Raw genomic sequence first — 21177 nt, forward strand, 5'->3', positions numbered from 1 at the left:
ATCATTTTATGTCTTAATAGTCCAGTCTGTTCTTGTCTGTGAAGAGTTGGCTTTGGGCATGGTTTTAGTTCTGGGTTAACAGAGAGTCAGGGGCCATGAGTTCTGGGGTTCCTCCAGTCTCAGTCAGACCATTAAGTCTGGTCTTTTTTACATGAATTTGAGTTCTGCACACCGTTTTTCTCCAGCACCGTCAGGGACTCTCTGTTGTGTTCCCTGGCAGGGTGGTCATTGGTAGTAGCCAGGCACCATCTCCTTCTTCGGGTCTCAGGCTGATGGAGTCTCTGGTTTATATGGCCTCTTTTGTCTCTTGGGCCTTTGGTGTCCTTCATTCTTCTTTGTTCCAAGTAAGGTGGGACCAGCTGACCCACCTTAGATGGCCACTTGCCAGCTTTTAAGAGCCCAGATGCCACTCACCAAAGTGGGATGCAGAACGTTTTCTTAATAAACCTTTTTTATGTGAGTTGACCTAGATTACCCCTGAAACCAGGGTCCCCATACCCCTGCCCCTGCTACATTGTCCCTCAAAGTGTTTGGTTGGGTTTAGGAAACTTCTTAGCTTTTGATTAGTCCATTGATGGGAACTTCCGCTGAATTGTGTGTTGTCCTTCCCTTCATCTAAGATAGTTCTTGTGTACTGTCTGGAAATTGAATTCCCCTCTTTGGCCCACCCCACCTTTGTAACCATCAAAGGATGCTTTCTTCTGTGTTTAAACCTTTTCTTGAGTTCTTATAATAGTGGTCTCATACAGTTATGTGTCCTTTGCAGTTGACTGATATCACTTAGCATAATGCCTTCCAGATTCATGTTACGAGATGTTTCACGGATTCATGGTGGTTCTTTTTCGTTGTGTAGTATCCCATTGTGTGCATAATTTGTTCATCTGTTCATCTGTTGATGAGCACCTAGGTTGTCTCCATCTTTTTGCTGTTGCAAACAGTGCAGCAATGACCATCAGTGTGCCTGTATCTAGTCATGTGATGGCTCTTATTTGTCTAGAATATCTTCCAAGGAGTGAGATTGCTGGATTGTATGGTAGTTCTATTTCTGGCTTTTTTAAGGAAGTACCAAATCAGTTTCCAAAGTGGCTGTACCATTGTACATTCCCACCAGCAGTGTATAAGTGTTCCAGTCTCCCCACAACCTCTCCAACATTTACTATTTTGTGTTTTTTGGATTAATGTAGGCCTTGTTGGGGTGAGATGGTACTCCATGCTCTTTTGACTATTATTCTCATGGAATATTTGTTTTCCGCCCTTTGACTCTCAGTCTCTTTGTGCCTTTGGGCATAAGTTGTGTCTCTTACAGGCAGCATATGGATTGTTGTTGTTGTTAGGTGCTGTCAAGTTGGTTCTGACTCATAGTGACCCTATGCACAACAGAACGAAACACTGCCCAGTCCTACGCCATCCTTACAATTGTTGTTATGCTTGAGCTCATTGTTGCAGCCACTGTGTTAATGCACCTCCTTGAGAATCTTCCTTTTTTCCGCTGACCCTGTGCTCTGCCAAGCATGGTGTCCTTCTCTAGGGACTGATATGGATTAGTCATGTGTTTTTTTAATCCATTTTGCAACTTGCTACCTTTTAATTGGAGCATTTAGTGCATTTACACTCACTGTAATTACAGATAAGAAGGGACTTACTTCTGCCATGTTGCTTTAGCTAGACTAACAAAAAAGAGAAAGATGCAATTAACCAAACTAAGAAGTGAAATTGGAGACATCACAATAGGCTCAACAGAAATGCAGAAAATCACTAGAGATGACTGAACAATTGTACATCCATCCTAGATAACTTAGATGAAATGGACAAACTTGTAGATATATACCTTTTTAACCCATTGGCACTGAGGCAATTCTGACTGATAGCGACCCTATAGATATGTATAGTCTATCTAAATTAACTCAAAAAGAAGTAGAAAAATGTCAGCAGACCCCATAACAGGTGGAGCGATTGAATCAGTAATCACAGACCTCCCAATGAAAAACACCCTGGACCGGATGATTTTATGGGGAAACTCAACCAAACATTTAAAGAATAGGTGCTAGCCCTGCTAAAACTTGCAAAGAGAAGAAGACCACTCCTTAACTTATTCTGTGACGCCAACGTTATCCTTATACCAAATTTACAGCACAAGTATTACTTATGAAATAGATGCAAAATTTCTCAACAGAATATGAGCAAACCAAATTTAATAGTGTGTTAAAAGAATTATACATGATGACCAAGTGGAATTTATCTGAGGAATGCAAGTATGACCAACGTTAGGAAATCAGTTAAGGGAACACACCAAAGTAATATACAAAGGAAAAGAGCCGCATGAATAGCTCAGTCCATGGAGGAAAGACATTTGGTTAAACTTAAAACCCTTTCTTGATAAAAACACTGAACAAGCTTGGAATACAAGAGAAATTCTACAGTATGATTAAGAGCAGTGATGGAAAACCAACAGCCAATGTTTTACTCAATGGAGAAAGACTGAGGGCTTTCCTGTTAAGATGGGGTTTCTCCAGTGTTTCAGGCCAGTAAGTATGCCTGGTCTTTTTTTGTGATCATTGCTACCATGGCCTCCACCAGACTGAGTCCACTACAACTATATGGCTACCACCACTGACAGCTCTGACAGGAATCACAATAGAGGCTCCGGGACAGAGCTGGAGAAAACTGGAGAACAAAATTCTCACACAAACAAAAAAGACCAGACTTACTGGCCTGACAGAGACTGGAGAAACCCCGAGAGTACGGCCCCCGGATACCCGTTTAGCTCAATAATGAAGTCATTCCTAACGTTCACCCCTCAGCCAAAGATTAGACAAGCCCATAGAACAAAGGAAGACTAAAGGGGTACACCAGCCCTGGGGCCGGGACTGGAAGGCAGGAGGGACAGGAAAGCTGCTAACAGGGAACCCAGGGTTGAGAAGGGAGAGTGTTGACATGTCATGGGGTTGTTAACCAATATGATAGAATGGTACCTGTATTAACTGTTTAATGAGAATCTAGTTGGTCTGTAAACCTTCATCTGAAGTAGAGAAAGGAAAAAGAAGACCAGACTAAATGGTCTGACAGAGAGTGAAGAAACCCCTGAAACTATGTCCCCCGCCCCCAGAATGCACTGTTAACCCAGAACTGAAACCATTCCCAAAGTCTACTCTTCAGACAAACGTTAGACGGGACTATTAAACAAAAAATAATGTACATAAGGAATGTGGTTCTGAGTTCAGTCAGGTATATGGGACCAGATGGGCAGCTTCTGCCCAAAAGCAGGATGAGAAGACAGGAAGGAATAGGAACCGGTTGAATGGACATAGGGAATACTGGCAGGAAAGGGGGAGTGTGCTGTCACGTTGTGGAGATTGCAATGTCACATTGTGGGGATTGCAAGTAATGTTACGATACAATATGTGTATAAATTTTTGAATGAAAAATTAACTTGAGCAGTAAGCTTCTCCTAAAACAATTAAAAAATATATATTATGCGTGCGAGAGAGAGATGAGAAAGACAGAGAGAGAGAGAGGAAGGAGACTGGTAAGAAAAAAAAGACCAAAGTGAATTTCAAAAGAGACTCTGAAACTTGATTTAATCCTACCAGTGACTAATCTTTATAGAGTATATAAGATGACTGTATTTTAAAGATGTTAAAAGCCTTTAAAAATGCTATTTCAGTTTAGAGTTATTATGATTTACGATTTTTTTTTCTTTTTTAGACAAGTGGAAACTTGAAAAGTGGGGATTAAATTTTTTATGTGTATTAAAAACTCCTCTCATTTTAGCTTCTTTGTATGTCCTAAAACAGTAAACCCAGAAGGGGTTTTAAAATTTTTTATCTCTAGAATATTTTGTCATTCTTTTTGTTTGTTTGTTTTGTTATTTCCTGGGAATTAGAGGCCTAGAATTACTCCCATGTAATTGGATGATGAATAAGTGTTTTTAAAACATAAATATATTGTGTGTATCCTTTTGCATGTTGATGGTTTTATTGTTGTTGCTCGATTTTTTTTTAAGATTTGTCCAGATATTTGCACACATTGTTTAGCCTCTTTTTTTGAGATTATTCTTATGTAAAAATAAATATCTTTTTCTTGTGAAGCGTAAGTAGCAGAACCCAGGAGATAGTTCCTAATTCCACAAAAGTATTTTCTGCCCAGTGACATCTGTATTACAAAGAAACATGTTTATTTTATTACTATTCAATTTAAAACACATTTTTGAAGGATTGCTTTGAACCCTGGGGTAATATACAAAGACAGGGGACTATGTGACTGGAAACACAATTATTCCAGGAGAATAAATTGCCTTTTTTTTTTTCTTTTTTGCTATCGACCTAGTTACTAATAAAAACATATTGATATTACTATCACTTGTAAACTTGAGGGATTTAGCATTTTTAATCCAGAATAAATTTATTGGCAGAATAACCTGAAATTAATGAGTTACTATAGCATATGGGTTGAGATGCATAGTTGTATTGCTAATTTTGCTTTCATGTTTCTAATATGCAGGCTTAAGTCATCTTCTTGATGAAAACAGAATTCAGGATTTGTCCCTACTGTACCAGCTGTTTAATAGGGTAGAATGTGGAGTTCAGGTTCTTCTCCATCATTGGATTGATTACATACAGGTACTGCTTTGAAAATGTCTTTTTTTTTTTTTTTTTTTGTACCAGTTCATATTTTTGTGGTTTAAGCATTTAAAATATATTAAAATATATTGCATGTATTCTTTGGACCATTCTGTTTTTTAAAACATAATAATTTCTGTAAAGGTCATGATGATATATATGTGCATGCTGTGTTTTTTCCTCCCTGTGAATATATACCCTTTGTTTTTTTTGGTGGGGGGAAGATGAATGTAAACATCCTTATTTGTGTAACATTTTTGATTTTCACTCCATATTTTTTATATTTGGTTTGATAACAATTTATCATTGATAGACTCTACCAAAGGTAAATTGTCTCAGAGATGGCAGAGCTTCTTAGAAGAGAGGAGGGCTCCTCACCCTAAGGAGGAAGAGAGAGGGCCTTTGGCAGCTCAGTGTTATTTATTTTTGTCTGTCAGTAGCCATCTTCATATTGTAGTAAAATGCATGTGGAAAAGTTACTTTTTTGTCCATTTTAAGGCACATTTAATATATTCACAATGTTGTACAACTGTTGCCATTATCTGGTTCCAGAAACATATTTATGACCTCCCAAAGAAATTAAGTACCCACGAAGAAAGCACTCCCCATTACCCCTCATATCCAGCCCTTAGTTTCGATAAAGCTCCACTTAACTGTTTTGTCTTTTGTTATTCATGCTTTCGGTGTCTTAAGAATCCATTGTTAAAACCTAAATCCTAAAGCATTATCTCAACTATGATTTATTCTGAGTATTTTAGGAAAAGTTTTAGTTCTTATATACCTTTTATTTATTTTCTTTTACTATATTAATTTGAAGATTGAGCTTTCCTTTTCTGAAGAGAAGGCTATTGGGATTTTGATGAGTACTGCATTGAATTTAAAGATTACTTTTGGTAGTGTTACTGTTTTCATAATATTAAGTCTTTCAGTCCTTAAGTACAGGATGTCCTTCCACTTATTTAATAAGCTCTATTTAAATGCCTTTTAGTAATTTCTTATGGTTTTTGGTGTACAGGTCTTTAACTTTGTTGGTTAAACTTACTCTTAGATATTTTATTCCCTTTAAATGCTATTGTAATGTTTTCGTTTTCTTGATTTTCTTTTCAGAACACTCTTTGCTGTTGTATAAAAACCTGACTAATTTTTAAGTTATCGACCTGGTACCCTGCCACTTTGCTGAATTCCTTTATTAGCTTTAGTACCCTTCTTGTGGATTCTCTCTGGTCTGAGAGGGATAGTTTTACTTCTTCCTTTCTGATGCAGGTAGCTTTTATTTTCCCTCTCACCCTTCCTCCTTTCATTTCTTAAGTTGATTTGGCTAGAACTTTCACTGCAGTACTGAGTAACAGTTGTGGGAGTGGCATCCTTGCCTTGTTCCTGATCTTATGGGCAAACGTCTCAGTATTTCTCCTTTGGGTATGATGTTAGCTGACTCTTCTCATAAACGCTCTCCATCAGATGGAGGATTTTTCCCTCTATTCCTAAGTTTTTGATTATTTTTATTATGGTAGGTTGTTGGATTTTGTCAGGTGCTTTCTCCGCATGGATTGAGGTGATCTTGTGGTTCTTTTCTTTGTTCTGTTCCCCCCCATCGCCCCGCAAACAAAACATTGCTGCCAAGTTGGTTCTGATTCATAGCGACCCTACAGGACGGAGTAGAACTGTCCCATAGAGTTTCCTAGGAGTGGGTGATGGATTCGAACTGTTGTCCTTTGGGCTAGCAAATTTGGTGTATTACATTGAGTTTTTTTTTTTTCTGTTGAACCACTTTTGAATTATGGGATAAGTCCTACTTGATTCCAGTTGATGATCTTTTAATATGGCCTTTGATTCAGTTAGCTGATATTTTGTGGAGGATTTTGGTATTCATAAACTATATTGGTTTGTAGTTTTCTTGTGGTGTTATTGTTGGGCTTTGGTATTACAGAATGAATTAGGAAGTGTTTTCTCCACTTGTATTTTTTGGAAAAATTTAAGAAAGATTGGAGTCATCTTCTATAAATGTTTGTTAGGATTACCCAGTAAAGCTGTCTGATCAAGGACTTTGCTTTTATGCAAAGTTTTGAGTACTGACTTAATCCCTTCTCTTGTTTTGGGTTTGTTTGAGATCTTCTATTTCTTCTTAAGTGAATGTAAATCTTACATGTTTCTAGGGATTTGTCCATTTCATCTAGATTATATAATTTGGGGCATACAAATGTTCATACTATTCTCTTACCATCCTTTTATTATTGTAGGGTTGGTTGTAATGTCTCTATTTTTATTTCTGATTTTAGAGGCTTGCATCGTCTTTCCTTTGTAGGTCTAGCTAAAGGATTGTCAGTTCTGTTGCTCTTTCCAAAAACCTAAGTTCTGATTTCTTTGGTTCTCTCTTGTTTTTATGTTCCCTATTTTATTTTTTCTCTGCTCAGATCTTTGCTGTGTCCTTCCTGTTAGTTGTTTTGGCTTTGGCTTGGTTTGGTCTTCTTTTTCTAATTCTTCAAGTTTGTATGATTAGGTGTTTGATTAGTGGTCTTTTTTTTCTTTAATGTAGGCATTTATAGCTATAAAATTCCCTCTTGATACTGCTTCTGTTGTGTCCCACAAGTTTTGATATACTTTCATTTTTATTTCACTCAAAGTATTTTGTGTTTCTCTTTTGCTGTCTTTCTTGATCCATTGGTTGTTTATTAGTGTGTTGTTCTAATTTCCATATGTTTGTGTATTTTATAGTTTTGCTTCTGTAATTAATTTTTAAATATACTCCATTTTGGTCAAAGGAGATAATTTGTATGTTTTTAGTCTTTTTAATTTTATTGAGACTTTGTGATCTAACATGTGGATCTAACATCCTGGAGAATGCTACATGTGCGCTGGAGAAGAATATATATGGGATGTTGTGGAGAAGTTATGTATTCGTTATGTTTAGTTTTTATGTACCGTTGTTAGCATCCTCTGTCTCCTTACTGATATTCTTTGTGGATGTTCGGTCCATTATCAAAAGTGATGTACGGAACCGTTCAACTATAGGCAGATGAACGCTTCAATACATCACTTTCTGTTATATTAAAAATTTGAGGTACATACGATGGTACGTAATAACAAATGGGTACCTACTTCGCAATGCAAAAACATCATTGAAAAATCGTTAGTACAGTATTGATATGTTAAAGATGTTTTAGTTTATCTGGAAATGTTTCTTTAATGCTTTTTATGCACAGATAAATATACGATATAGTAGGAAAAACATTTGACTGACATTAGATGCAAACCATACCTCACTGTTCCAACTAACGTACAAATTCAATTTAGAGACAGACTTAAGAACGGGACTCATTCATATTCCGGGAACTGTCTGTATTACTCTAGAGTTGTCTTTTTCTCTCATTAATTCGATCAGTGCTTGCTTTATACATTTTGGTGCTCTGATACTAGGTGCCTATTTATTTCAATTGTTACATCTTATCAATCTACCATTTTATCATTATATAATGTCTTCCATTGTTCCTTGAAATAGAATTGACCTAAAGTCTGCCTTTTTTATATTAAAATTGCTACCCCAGCTGTTTGGCTTACTATTTGCATAGGATATATATATATATATGTATACACACATATATATATATGTGTATATATATATATTTTTTTTTTTCCTGTCTTTTCACTTTCAGCCTGTTTGTACCTTTGGGCCTAAGATGTATCTTTTGTGGACAGTATGTAATTGGATCATGTTTTCTTATACATCATGCCACATACTGCCTGTCTTTGGAGTATTTAGTCTATATTCACCATAGTTACTCATGTGCCCCTGGTGGCGCAGCAGTTAACAGGCCAGCCTTTATCCCAGATGGTGGCAATTCAGATGCACCAGTCGCTCCTTGGAGACCCTCTAGGCCGGTTTTGCCCTGCCCTGTGGGGTCCCTATGAGTCAGAATCAACTTGAAGGCAAGGGTTTTGGTTTGTTTTGGTTTTTTTTGGTGGTTACTGATAAGGAAAGATTTACTCCTGCCTTTTGGTTCTTTTTTTGTGTGTCTCATACCTTCTTTGTAGCCTGTTTTCTCCAGTATTGTCACCTGTTGTGTTTTGCCTTTTTTTTTTTTTTTGATAGTGAACCAGTTTGATTCACAGCTCGTCTTCATTTGTGTGTGTTTTTAAGTATTTTATTTGTGATTATAATGAGGTTCACGTTCAACGTCTTATATACATAAAACCCAAATGAATACAGTTTTCTACAGAATGTCTATACCTTTACTATTTCTCCCCTCCTTGTTTGTGTTGTTTTCACCAGTTTCATCTTTACCATGTGTTCTGTAGCATACGTTTATACTTATTTCTGTGGCTCTGTAACACGTGAAGGACATAACTGGTGGACTTACCAAGCAAAAACATGTTAAATTTTGCCCTTACATTTGCTCCTACTCTTTTTTTGTTGCCAATGTTAAAAACTTTTTATTTTGAAAATCGTACACTTTCATAAAAATAGAGATTAGTACAGTATACCCCCATTACCTTGATCCAATAGTTATTAAAAATTTACATTTATGTCATCTGTTTCCTTAGCTGAAATACTTAAAAGCAAATATCAGATGTCGTGTAGTTTTGTCCCTTCATATTTCATCTTCTTATATACTGCAAAGCTGTATTCACAAAACTAGCAGTAATTTCTTGGTAACTTCTAATACCAATTCCATAACCACATTTTCTGGATTGTCTCAAAAATGTCTTTGTACAATTAGTTTGTTCAAATCAAGATCTAAGTAAGATCTACACAATCATTTTGTTTCATATCTTTTTGGTCTCCTTTAATTGAGGGCTGCTCTGCTTTCCTCTTTACCCTCTCGTTAAAAATAATAACTGTGTTCTCTGTGAAAGCTTACAGAGTAGTTTAGGTTTTCATTTAACAATTTTTACCCAAGGTGTTCAGTGACTGGCTACATTATTCAAAATGCGTGAACATTCTCATTATTTCTTTTCTGGCTGATCCATTTTTATTAATCTAAAATTTCCCTAATGAATAGTGATTCTTACATTCTCATCTTTGTTTTAAAGTATTCGTTGTCTGTTTGGTCTCATATGAAATGCTTATAGACTGATTTTTTCTAGAGTAATGTGGTCCTTACAGGTGATGCTCATTATTATTTGAGTCCATTTGTTATTTAGCTACAAGGCGATCTCAGGTGTTAGTTTCAGTTCAAGGTTTGAAGAGTATGTCAGGGCAAGAGTGTCAGAGAGTCCTTCAGTGTCAACCAGCCTAGTAACTCTGTTTTTTTTTCTTTTTTTCTCAATTTTAATTAGTTTGTTGTTGAGAATATACACAGCAAAACATAAACCATCTCAACATTTTCTGCAGGTGCAGTTTAGCGACATTGATTACAGTCTTCCCAGTTGTGCAACCATTCTCGCCCTCGTTTTCTGAGTTATTCCTCCCTCGTTAACATAAACTCACTGCCCTTTAAGGTTCTTACTTAAACTTCCAAGTTGCTATTGTCAGTTTGATCCCCTATAGGTAGTTCTTAAAAGAGCATAATACTCAAGGCAGATATTTTTTACTAGTTAGGTTGAACTAGTATTTGGGTTTAAGAAGATGTCAAGGGATATTTTTGGTTTAAGATTATCTCAGGGCGGTAGTTTTGGGGCTTCATCCAGCTTCCATGGCTCTAGAAGGTCTGGAGTCCATGAGAATTTGCAATTGTGTTCTGGATTTTCTCCCTTTTGTTCAGCATTATTCTATGGAGCCTTTGATCAAAATGTTCAGTAATGGTAACCAGACACCATCCAGTTCTTCTTGTGTCGCAGCAAAGGAGGCAGTTGTTCAGGGAAATAATTAGCCACACGTTCTATATCCTCTTCCTATTCCTGACTTTCCTTCTTCCACTTACTCCAGTGAACAGAGACCAGTTAGTAAGTCTTGGAAATCTATTCTTTTAAATTATTATTATTATTTTTAGGAATTTGAGGTCATGCCCCACCTTTTTCTCTCATTCTGTCAGGGTCCATCTGTTGTGACACTGATTAGAGCGGGCACCGTCAAGTTCTTTAGGTTTCCGGGTAGATGAGGCCATGGTTTTTGTGGACTGGTTTGTTGTGTAGACTGGTTTCTTCTTTAAGATTTTTGTTTCCTTATTTCTCTTTTCCTCTGGACAAGTAGAGATCAATAGTTGTGTCTTAGATGGCCGCTCGCAAGCTTTTAAGGCCCCAGACACTACTCACCAAACTAGGACGTAGAACATAACTTCGTGAACTACATTATGCCGATGGACCAAGACTGAGACCGTGGTCCTAACCCTTCAAACCCAGAAATCCAGTCCTGTGAAGTGTTTGGTTATGTCTAAGAAGTATCTGTAATTGTGCCTCTGTGTGCATTATTATATATGTGAATATAGGTGCATACAATCACATAGATGCATATACATGCCCATATACCTATATACACAATATAGGTACATACCTATACACGTATATGCTTACACGCATACATATATACCTGCATGTATATTTTTGGTTGTTTCAGAATTATATATGCCATAGCAATTACCAACAGGTTTGAATTTTTGGGGTAACTACAGTGACAGTCATAACCCTTCATCAAGCTCTGTTACCTTTTCCATCACTAAAAATTACAACTGTCTGTTATTCAGGGAGTGAATTTCTCTGTCTTCCACAACCATCTCTGGTAACCATTAGTGAACATTAGTTTCTGTATACTTGTTTGTGTGATTGCATAAAAGTAAGAACATGACAAGGTTTGTTTATTTGTGATTGACTTATTTTGCTCAATATAGTGTCCTCCAGGCTTACCCAGAATCCAAGATGTTTTGGGAACTCATTTTTCTTTATTGCCGAGTAATACTTCATTGCGTGTATGTACTACATTTTACTTATCCATTCATGCATTTATGGGCACGTAGGTTGTTTCCATCTTTTTGCTATTGTGCCCAGTGCTATGAGGAGCTTGTAGTTGCTGTTGTTAGGTGTTGTCAAGTTGGTTCCAGCTCATAGCGACCCTGTGTACAACGGAACGAAACATCGCCTGGTCCTGTGCCATCCTTAAAATCATCGCTATGATCGAGCCGGGTGTTGCAGCCACTGTGTCAGCCTGTCTCGTTGAGGATCTTCCTCTTTTTCACTGACCCTCTATTTTACCCTCTAATGTCCTTCTCCAGGGAGGATCCCACTTAATAACGTCTGAAGTACATAAAATGAAGTCTCGCCATCTTCCTTTCTAGTGAGCGTTCTGTTCTGGTTTTGCTTCTTTCTTGTTTTTCTGGCAGTGCATGTTGTATTCAGTATTCTTTGCCAACACCCTAATTCAAAGGCATTAATTCTTCTTTGATCTCCCTTATTCATCATCCAGCTTTTGCATGCATATAAGGTGATTGAAAATACCATGGCTTGGATCAGGCATACCTTAGTTCTCTGGGTGACATCTTTGCTTTTTAACACTTTAAAGATGTCTTTTGCAGCAGTGCGTCGTGTGATTTCTTGATTCCTTCCCTGGTTGCTTATTATGGATCCAACTAAAATGAAATCCTTGACAACTTCAGTCTTTTCTCCATCTGTCATAATGTTGCTTACTGGTCTAGTTGTGAGGATTTTTGTTTCCTTTGTGTTGAGTTGTAATCCATACTGAAGGCTGTACTCTTTGATCTTCATCAGTAAATGCTTCAAGTCCTCTTCACTTTGACCAAACAAGGTTGGGCCACCTGCATATCACAGGTTTTTAATGAGTCTTCTTCCAGTTCTGATGCTGTGTCCTTCTTCATATTGTCCTGCCTCTTGGATTATTTACTCAGCGTGCAGACTGAATAAATACAGTGACAGGATACAGCCCTAATGCAGACCTTTTCTGATTTTGAACCATGCATATCTACTTGCTCCGTTTGAATGACTGTCTCTTGGTCTTTGTAAAGATTTTACACGAGCACAGTTAAGTATTCTCAAATTCCCATTCTTTGCGTTGTTTTCCGTAGTATGTTATGATCCACACAGTCATGTGCTTTTTTGTAGTCAAGAAATCACAGGTAAACATCTCCCTGCTGTTCTGTGGTTTCAGCCAAGATCTTCCTGACATCAGTAGTAATATCCTTCATTCTAGGTCCTGTTCTGATCCTGCTTTGAATATTGGTAGTTCCCTGTGAATGTACTGTTGCAACCATTTCTGAATTACCTTCAGCAATATTTTACTGATGTGTGGTAACTAATGGTATTGTGTCATAACTCCCACATTCTGTTGAATAACCTTTCTTTGGCATGAGTACAGATATTGATCTCTTCCAGTTGGTTGGCCAGGTAGCTGTCTTCCAGATTTCTTGGCATGGAGCATCCATTTGTTGAAACATCTCAGTTGGTATTCCATCAATTCCTGGAGCCTTGGTTATTGCCAGTGCCTTCAGTACAGCTTGGACTTTTTTTTTTAATACCTTTGGGTCTTGATCATGTACTACTTCCTGAAATAGCTGAATTCTTTTTGGTATAGTGACTCTGTATATTCCTTTCATCTTCTTTCGATGCTTCCTGCATCATTCAGTATTTTACTCTTAGAATCCTTCCACATTGCAACTTGTGGCTTGAACTTTTTCTTCAGGTCTTTCAGCTTGATAAATGCTGCACATGTTCTTCTGGTTTGGTTTTCTAACTCCAGGTCATTGCACATTGTAGTATAATAGTTTACTTTGCTCTTGTCACTACTGTTAGATCCTTATGTTGTATACCTAGGAATGGAATTGCTGGGTCATATGGCAGCTTTGGCGCTAGCTTTTTGAGGAACAGTCAGACTGTTTTCCACAATGGTTGTGGTGTTTTGCGTCCCCATGAGCAATGGATAAGTGCTGCAGTTTCTCCACATCCCCACCAATAATCGTTATTTTCTTTCTTTTTCAATCTTGGCCATCCTAAAAAAAAAATCTAAACCCGTTGCTATCAAGTTGATTCTGACTCCTAGGAACCTCACAGGATGGGGTAGAACTGCCCTAGAGGGTTTCCAAGGAGCGGCTGGTAGATTCGAACTGCGGACCTTTTGGTGAGCAGCTGAGCTCTTAACTACTTTGGCACCAAAGCTGCTTGGCCATCCTAGTGGGAGTGAAATGGTCTATCGTTGTATGTGTGTTTTAATTTTATTTATTTTGTTGCTGTTGAGAATATGCACAGCAAAAGATCACCAATTCAGCAGTTTCTACATGTACAATTCAGTGACGTTGCTTATGTTCTCAGAGTTTTACAGTCATTGTCATCCTCCTTTTCTGAGTTGTTCATCTCCCATTAGCATAAACTCCCTGCCCCCTAAAGTTCCTGTTTGATCTTTTAAGTAACTGATCTGATGCCATATAGATAGTTCTTTGAAGATCATAATGCTTGAGGCAGGAATTTTTTTTACTAGTGAATCTGAACTTTTGTCTGATTTTTAGATGAGTTTAGGGGATATTTTTGGTTTAAGATTTAAAGAGAGTCTCAGGGAATAGTTTCAGGGTTCCTAGAACCTCCATGGCTCCAGAAAGCGTGGAATCCATGAGAATTTGAAATTGTGTTCTGCAATTTTCCGCTTTTGATCAGGGTTCTTCTGTAGAGTGTTTGATTCTGAGTTTCGGTTCATGGTGGTAGGAAAACTGCAGTAATGAAGGGTAGGGTTGCATAGCTGATTATTGTAAGTGCTGTCAAGTTGTACACTTGTAAAAAGTTGGGTTGAAAACGTTGTTTGATAAATGTATTTACCACAACGACTGGGGTGGGAGGGTAGGGAAGAGAAAGAAAAGAGTGGCTTATCAGGCTAGTTATGTACTTACCAGACACCTCATGGATTTTGGTTTCTTGGTTAGGAGGTTTAGGGTCATGGTTTCATGGGACAGCCAATTTAATTGGCCTAAGAATGTGTTTAGTGCTTTTGTTCTACCTCCCAATTCATCATGTATTTCTTGTGGTTGTTAAAACTTACAGGCCTCCATGTAAGCCCCAACAATTTGTCTGTATTCACCTGTAGCATCAGAGGAAGAAAGAGAATTAGAAATAGGAGGAGCAAATGGAATGTGTGGCTAATGGCCTCCATGAACAACTGCCTCCTTTAGCGTGGGAGTAGAAGCGGGTCGTGCCCAGCTACCATTACTAAACACCTATTACATTTGTATGTATTATGTGCTGTGTAATTTAAAGTTATGCTTATTTCTTATGCATTTGTCCTTTTAAATCATTAAGGACGTAACTGTCTTTACCAACTAAATATACCTTAAATCTCACGCTTACACTTGACAGAAATTACATTTAATAAAAATTCTGCCTCCCGTTTATGCATGGCTTCAAATTACTGTGTAGTGTTCTATTTTTCCATCTGAAGGACTCCCTTTAGCATTTCTTGTGAGACAGGTTTAGTGGTATGTATTTACCCAACTTTTGTTCTCTCTGAATATGTCTTAATTTTGCCCTCTTTTTCAGTGAAAGTTTTGCAGGATCTAGTATTCTTGATTGAGAGTTCTTTCCATCACCTTTTTAAATATGTCATGCAGCTGCCTTCTGGCCCCATAGTTTCCAAGGAAAGATCGGCATTTAAGGTTACTGAGGATATTTTGTACGTGATACCTTTGTTTCCCTCTTGATGCTTTCTGAATTCTCTTTCCTTGGTTTTCAAAAGTTTAATTATAACGTGTCTTGGATTGTAAATTCATCTGTTTTGTCAGATTTGAGAAAGTTTTGGTAATTATTTCTTCAAATACGTATTTTGCTCTTTTCTTTTCCTCCTGGGCCTTCCATAATGTGATTTAGTTCACTCGATGTCCTATAGATCTCTTAGACTTTGTTCACTTTCCCTCATTCTTTTTCCTTTTTGCTCCTCAGACTCGATAGTCTCAAGTGCTCTATCTTCAAGTTTGCCAAGTCCTTCTTCAGCCAACTCAAACCTAAGTTGATCCTTTCTGATCTGGTTTTCATTTTTGTTGTCGTTCCTTTCAGCTCCAGCACTTTCATTGGGTTCTTTCTAAATATTTATATCTCTTTATTGAACTTCTTGTGTTTTTCTTGTATCACATTCCAGTTTTCTGTCCTTCAGTTCTTCTTCTGCGTTTTCTTTTAAGTCATTGAGTATGTTTAGTACTGTTGCTTAAAGTCTTTGTCTAGTAATTCTGTTCTCTGTTCTTCATTCCTGTGTCTTTATTTTGGCCTTTTGCATGGACCATCCTTTCCTTTGTCTTCATATGGTTTCTGCTTTTTCTTTTTGTTGTTGATTCTACAGCATTTAAGGATTGTACTTGCTCACTCTGGAAATTAGCTTTTTCCCTTCCCTGGGGTTTTCTTTATTGTTGTTGTTATTAGTTTAAGTTATTTGAATTTGTAGTTCTCTGCCTCAGCACCAGCCTCCCCTTTTTAGTGCATCTTCTCTGACTAGCTCACTACTTGTTCCTTACTTGGGGCACAGGTGGTGATGTCTTACCTCTCGACTCCCTGATTGGAGTGCTGGCTGTGCTGCTCTAGGACCAGACTCTACCTAGGAGCACCTGGTGTGGCCACTTCACCAGCAAGCTGTCTTATTGTGGATGCTGACTGTGCCACTCTTGTACCAGGTTCCCCATCTGGGGATGCTGGCTCCACCTCTCCAGCACTGTACTCCCCATTAGGGATTACAAGCTGTCCCTGATTGATCACCGCAAAGCCGTCCCTTATGGAAGTATCAGATGACAGCGTAGGTGTCATGTTCCCCACCTTGTATCAACGGCTGTGGCAGACTCACCACTAGACTTCTTGCCCAGCAGCGCTAGCTGTGCAGCACCAGACCCAGACTCCACACCTGGGAGCAGCAACTGTTGCAGATTTGCCACTTGACCTCACATCTGGAAGTACTGGTTATGGATCTGAAGCCCCAGAGTCCCCATTTGGGAGCAGTTGCTCTCATAGATACCACAAAACTCCTTGTCTCAGGGTACCAACCGTGCAGCTCCAGCCACAGATTCTTCATCTGGAAATGGCAGCTGTCACAAAGTCACGATCAGACTGCTGTAGATGTAGGCTTCCTGTGTGGGGCACTTGCTCTGCTGCCTCAACATGTGAGACCTCCCATCTCAGGAATACTGTCTGCAGTTGCTTCACTGATAAGTTCCCTGCCTTGTGGCACTGGCTGTGACACTCTAATTGACACTTCTCGCTCATGAGTACTAGGCGAACTCCGCTGGCTGAGATACTCCATGTACTATGCTGCTTTTAAACCATACTCTCCATCCAGGAACGCAGGCCCATGTTGTGTATACTGTGTGGCTTCACCCAGATAATCTCCACTCAGGAGTGCTGGTTCACACTGTGCTTACTGTGTTGCTCTGGAATGGGACCCTCTGCCCAGGAACAGTGGGCCTCGCTGTGCTTACTGTCTGTTCCAGCGTGGGTGCTGACCTCTGCTGTCCAAGACAACTGTGCTGATCTGGGGAAGTGGGTAGAATGAGGATGTGTGGAGAACCACTGCTCTCCTAACTATTTATAAGGTGTCTTTTTTTTTTTGGACTCTGTTCACGTTCATCCTCTAACCATTAAACTTGTATGCAGTGTTCCAACATTGTTGATTGACCGATTTTGCTTGTTTTCTTCTTCTGGAATTTTTATGGGGAGGTGGGAACGTGCAACTGTTTATGCTGCCACCTTCTCAGGTCTTTCTTGTCACTTTCCTGATAAATTTCTCTGATGCACAAAAGTTTTTCATTTTGATAGAGTCCATTTGATCGATTTTATCTATCACATCTCAGAATCCATTGTCAAAAAAGGCCCTGAACTTTACCCCTTAGTCTTCTTAGAAACATTTTATGGTTTTACTTCTTGTATGTAGGCCAGTGATCCATTTTGAGTTAACTGTTATATAGGGAAATCCAGTTGTCCCAGTGCACTTATGAAAGAGTTTTCTTTTCCATTGAATGGATTTGGCACTCTTGTCTAAAATTAATTGGCCATACATATTTGAGTTAGTTCTGAACTCTTAGTCTGTTCTGTTGGTCTGTATGTCTGTCCTTACACTGGTACCAGACAGTTTTGTTCACTGTAGCTTTTTAGTACGTTGTGAAATACGGAAGTGTGAGTTCTACTTTGTCTCCCCCTCCATCCCGCCAAGATTTCTTTGGATATTTGAGGACACCTTGAGTTTCATGTGAACTGAGAATGGAATTTTCCATTTGTGCACCAAAGGCTATTGGCCTTTTGATAGGAATAGCATTGACTCTGTAGATCCCATTGGTTAGTATGATGCCTTAATAATGTTAAGTCTTCCAGTCAATGAACAAGGGATGTCTTTCTATTTTTCAGATAAGTTTTACCGTTTTTCTGTAATGTTTTATGGTTTTCAATGTACAAGTTTCACCTCCCTGGTTAAATTTATTCCCAGGTGTTTTCTTTAGATGCTAATGAAAATGGATTTTTTTTTCTTTCAGATAGCTCATTGCTGATGTATAGAACCAGAGCAACTTTTGTATGTTGATCTTGTATCATGCAACTTGATTGAATCCATTTATTACTTCTGGTAGCTTTGTGGCTTCTTTGGGATTTTCCTTTAATAGAATCACGTCATCTGAGAATCTAATTTGGATACCTTTTCTTCTTGCCTATGTATTTCTAGCTAGAACTTCCCACACAATATTGAATAGCGGCATCTTATTTCTGACCTTAGGGGAAAGGTTTTCAGTCTTGCTACATTGAGTATATTAGCTGTGTATTCTTCATAAATGCACGTGATCAGTTTGAGAATTTTTCATTCTTTTCTTACCTTGTTGGGTGTGTTTATCAGGAAAGGATGTTGGATTTTGTCAGCCGTCTTCTCTGCATTGATTCAGATGATCATGCCATTCTTTTTCTTTGTTCTGTTAATGTGGTGTATTGTATTTATTCCACCACCCGTCTGTTGGTTGGTTGTACTGTGATGACTTGCATGTTGCTGGAAGGTATGCCACTGGCATTTCAAATACCTTCAGGGTCAACTCATGTTGGGCGTATTTCAGTGAAGCATCCCGAAAAAGGCAAACAAGGAGGAAAGGACTGGTGATCTACTTCTGAAAAGTATCCAGTGAAAACTCTGTGATAGAGTATAGAATATTGTTTGAGACTTTGACTGTCTACTTTGGATGTGTTATCAGGAGGGGCAGTTGCTGGAGGATATTATGTTTGGTGAAATGGAAGGCTAGCAAAAACAAGGAAACCCTTAATGAGATGGATTGACTCAGTGGCCACAGCAATGGACTTAAACATACCAAGATCATGACGAACATGCGGGACCAGGCAATGTCTTGTTTTTTTAATGCATGTGTACATGTATAGGTGATCCTATATAGAGGTCATCCCGAGTAGGAGGAGGCAGCTCAGTGGCAGATAAAAACGACATTATATTGATTGGCCTAATGTTGAATAACCTTGCACTCATGGAATAAATTCTACTTGCCCATATTGTGTAATTTGTTTGCTGTGCTGTGTTGAATTCATTTGGCTAGTGTGTTGCTGAGGATTTTTTACATCTATACTCCTAAGGGTTGTTGGTCTTTAGTTTTGTTGTGGTGTCTTGTCTGACTTTGGAATCGGGGTAATGGCAGCTTCACAGAATCAGAATGTGCTCTTCTCTCTCTTATTTTTTGGAAGAGTTGACGGATTGGTGTCAGTTATTTAAGTGTTTGTAGATTTCCAGAGAAGTGACGTTATCTGGGGTTTTTCGTCATTGTGAGGTTTTTTATTACTGATTCTAATCTTCATTTTGTATAAATCTCAAGATTATTTTTTCTTCAGTAAATTTAGGCAGGTTATGTATTTCTAGGAAGTTTTCCATTTTATTTACATTATGTAATTTGTTGGCATACAGTCTTTCATAGTACTCCCTTATCTATTTTCTTTTGGTGATTTGTAATATCTCCACTTTCATTTCTCATTTTATTAATTTGCAGCCTCTCTCTCTCTCTTTTTTTGTTTTCCCTTTTGTTGGTCTAGCCAGACGTTGATTTTATTGAGGTTTTCTGAAAACAGCGCCTGTTTTGTTGGTTATATTATTTTCTATTTCATTTATCTTTGTTCTAATCTTTGTTATTTCTTTCCTACTAGTAGCTTTGGGCTTAGTTTGATTTTTTTTCTTGTTCATCATGTTATAAAGTTAGACTGTGGATTCGAGTTTGTATGTTTGTTTTGTTTTTAAATATAAGCATTTTCACTTTGACCTCTGCCTTTGCTGCATCCAGTAAGTTTCGATATGACTTACTGGTGTCATAGCACATGGTCTGTGCTGGACAATGATTCATGTGCAGTGGAGTATTGCAGAGGAAACATGGGTGTGTACTGTAATCTTGTGGGTGGAGTGTTCTATATATGTCAATGAAGTCTTTTGGTCAATGCATGTTAAGAATTTTTTTTTCCTTATTGATTATGATGCTAGTTGTGGGTTTTCCATAAATGTCCTTTATCATATGAGGAATTTACTTTCTATTCCTGGTTTGCTGATTTAAAAAAATATATAATTTGCTGTTGTTATTGAGGATGTACACACCAAAACCTACACCAGTTCAACAGTTTCTGCATGTACCATTTAGTGACATTGATTACATTCTTCAAGCTCTGTAAGCATTCTCAGTCTCCTTTTCTGAATTGTTCCTCTCCTGTTAACGTAAACCCACTGCCGCCTAAGTTGCCAGTCTAAGCTTTCAAGTTGCTATTGTCAGTTTGATTCCATGTAGATAGTTCTTAAAGGAGCATAATACTCAACGCAGACCTTTTTTTACTAGTTAAGCTAAACTACTGTTGGGTTTAAGAAGTCTTCACAGGGTATTTTTGGTTTAAGGTTTAAGCAATATTTCAGTTCAGGAGTTTCAGGGGCTCATTGTTCCAGGAAGTCAGGAATCCATGAGAATTAGAAATTATGTTTTGCGTTTTCCCTCTTTTGATCAGCAGTCTTCTGTGGAATCTTTGATGAAAAGTTCACTAACAGTAGCCAGTCACCACCCCAGTTCTTCTGCCCGCACAGTAAGAGAGACAGTTGTTCATAGCCACACATACCATGTCCTCCTGCTATTCCTGACTTTTCTTCTTCCTCTCTTGTTGTAGGCTTAGAGACCAATCGTTGTGCCTTGGATGGCACCTTGGCAAGCTTTTAAGACCTTAGGCACTATGCATCAAATTCGGAGGCAGAACAAAAGCACTAAACATGTTATTAGATCATTTAACTGTGATGTCCTGTGATCCTAAACCTCTGAACCAAGAAACCAAATACCATGAGGTTTTTGGTTGTACATAAGTGGCCTCAGCAGCTACTCTTTTTTTTTTTTTTTGGTCACTTTTGTGAATATATCTATTACACAACTTTTGCAGATTCAACTTTTTACAGGTTTACAGCTTATGACAGCATTTAAAATAATTGACAGTGTGAGCCTGCCTTTCATCAGTGCAATATTTGCATCACCGTTAAATCCCCTTCCCACATCCTCGCTAGCCACTAATGAACTTTGTTCCCTGTGCGTTTCCCTTGTTATATAAGTGAAGCCATACAGTGCTTGTCCTTTTGGAATTGTTAATTCCCCCCATCTTTATGTGTTTCACCTCTGTCCATTTTGTAGCATGTATCAAGACTTCATCTCTCCTACTGGCTGAGTAGTGCTCC

The 21177-nt window shown here is 38.2% G+C and overlaps 1 protein-coding gene across 1 annotated transcript in view; it reads left to right on the forward strand.

Annotated features, from left to right (window-relative positions):
* Window positions 1–21177, forward strand: part of LOC135229081 (cullin-4B-like) — a 208185-nt gene that overhangs the window by 63698 nt on the left and 123310 nt on the right. The window contains exon 10 of the mRNA XM_064278876.1: window positions 4501–4619. Within this exon, the coding sequence (XP_064134946.1) occupies window positions 4501–4619 (119 nt within the window). The remainder of the gene's footprint in view (window positions 1–4500; window positions 4620–21177) is intronic.

This window comes from Loxodonta africana, chromosome Y (assembly GCF_030014295.1).
Source record: "Loxodonta africana isolate mLoxAfr1 chromosome Y, mLoxAfr1.hap2, whole genome shotgun sequence".
Taxonomy (NCBI): domain Eukaryota; kingdom Metazoa; phylum Chordata; class Mammalia; order Proboscidea; family Elephantidae; genus Loxodonta; species Loxodonta africana.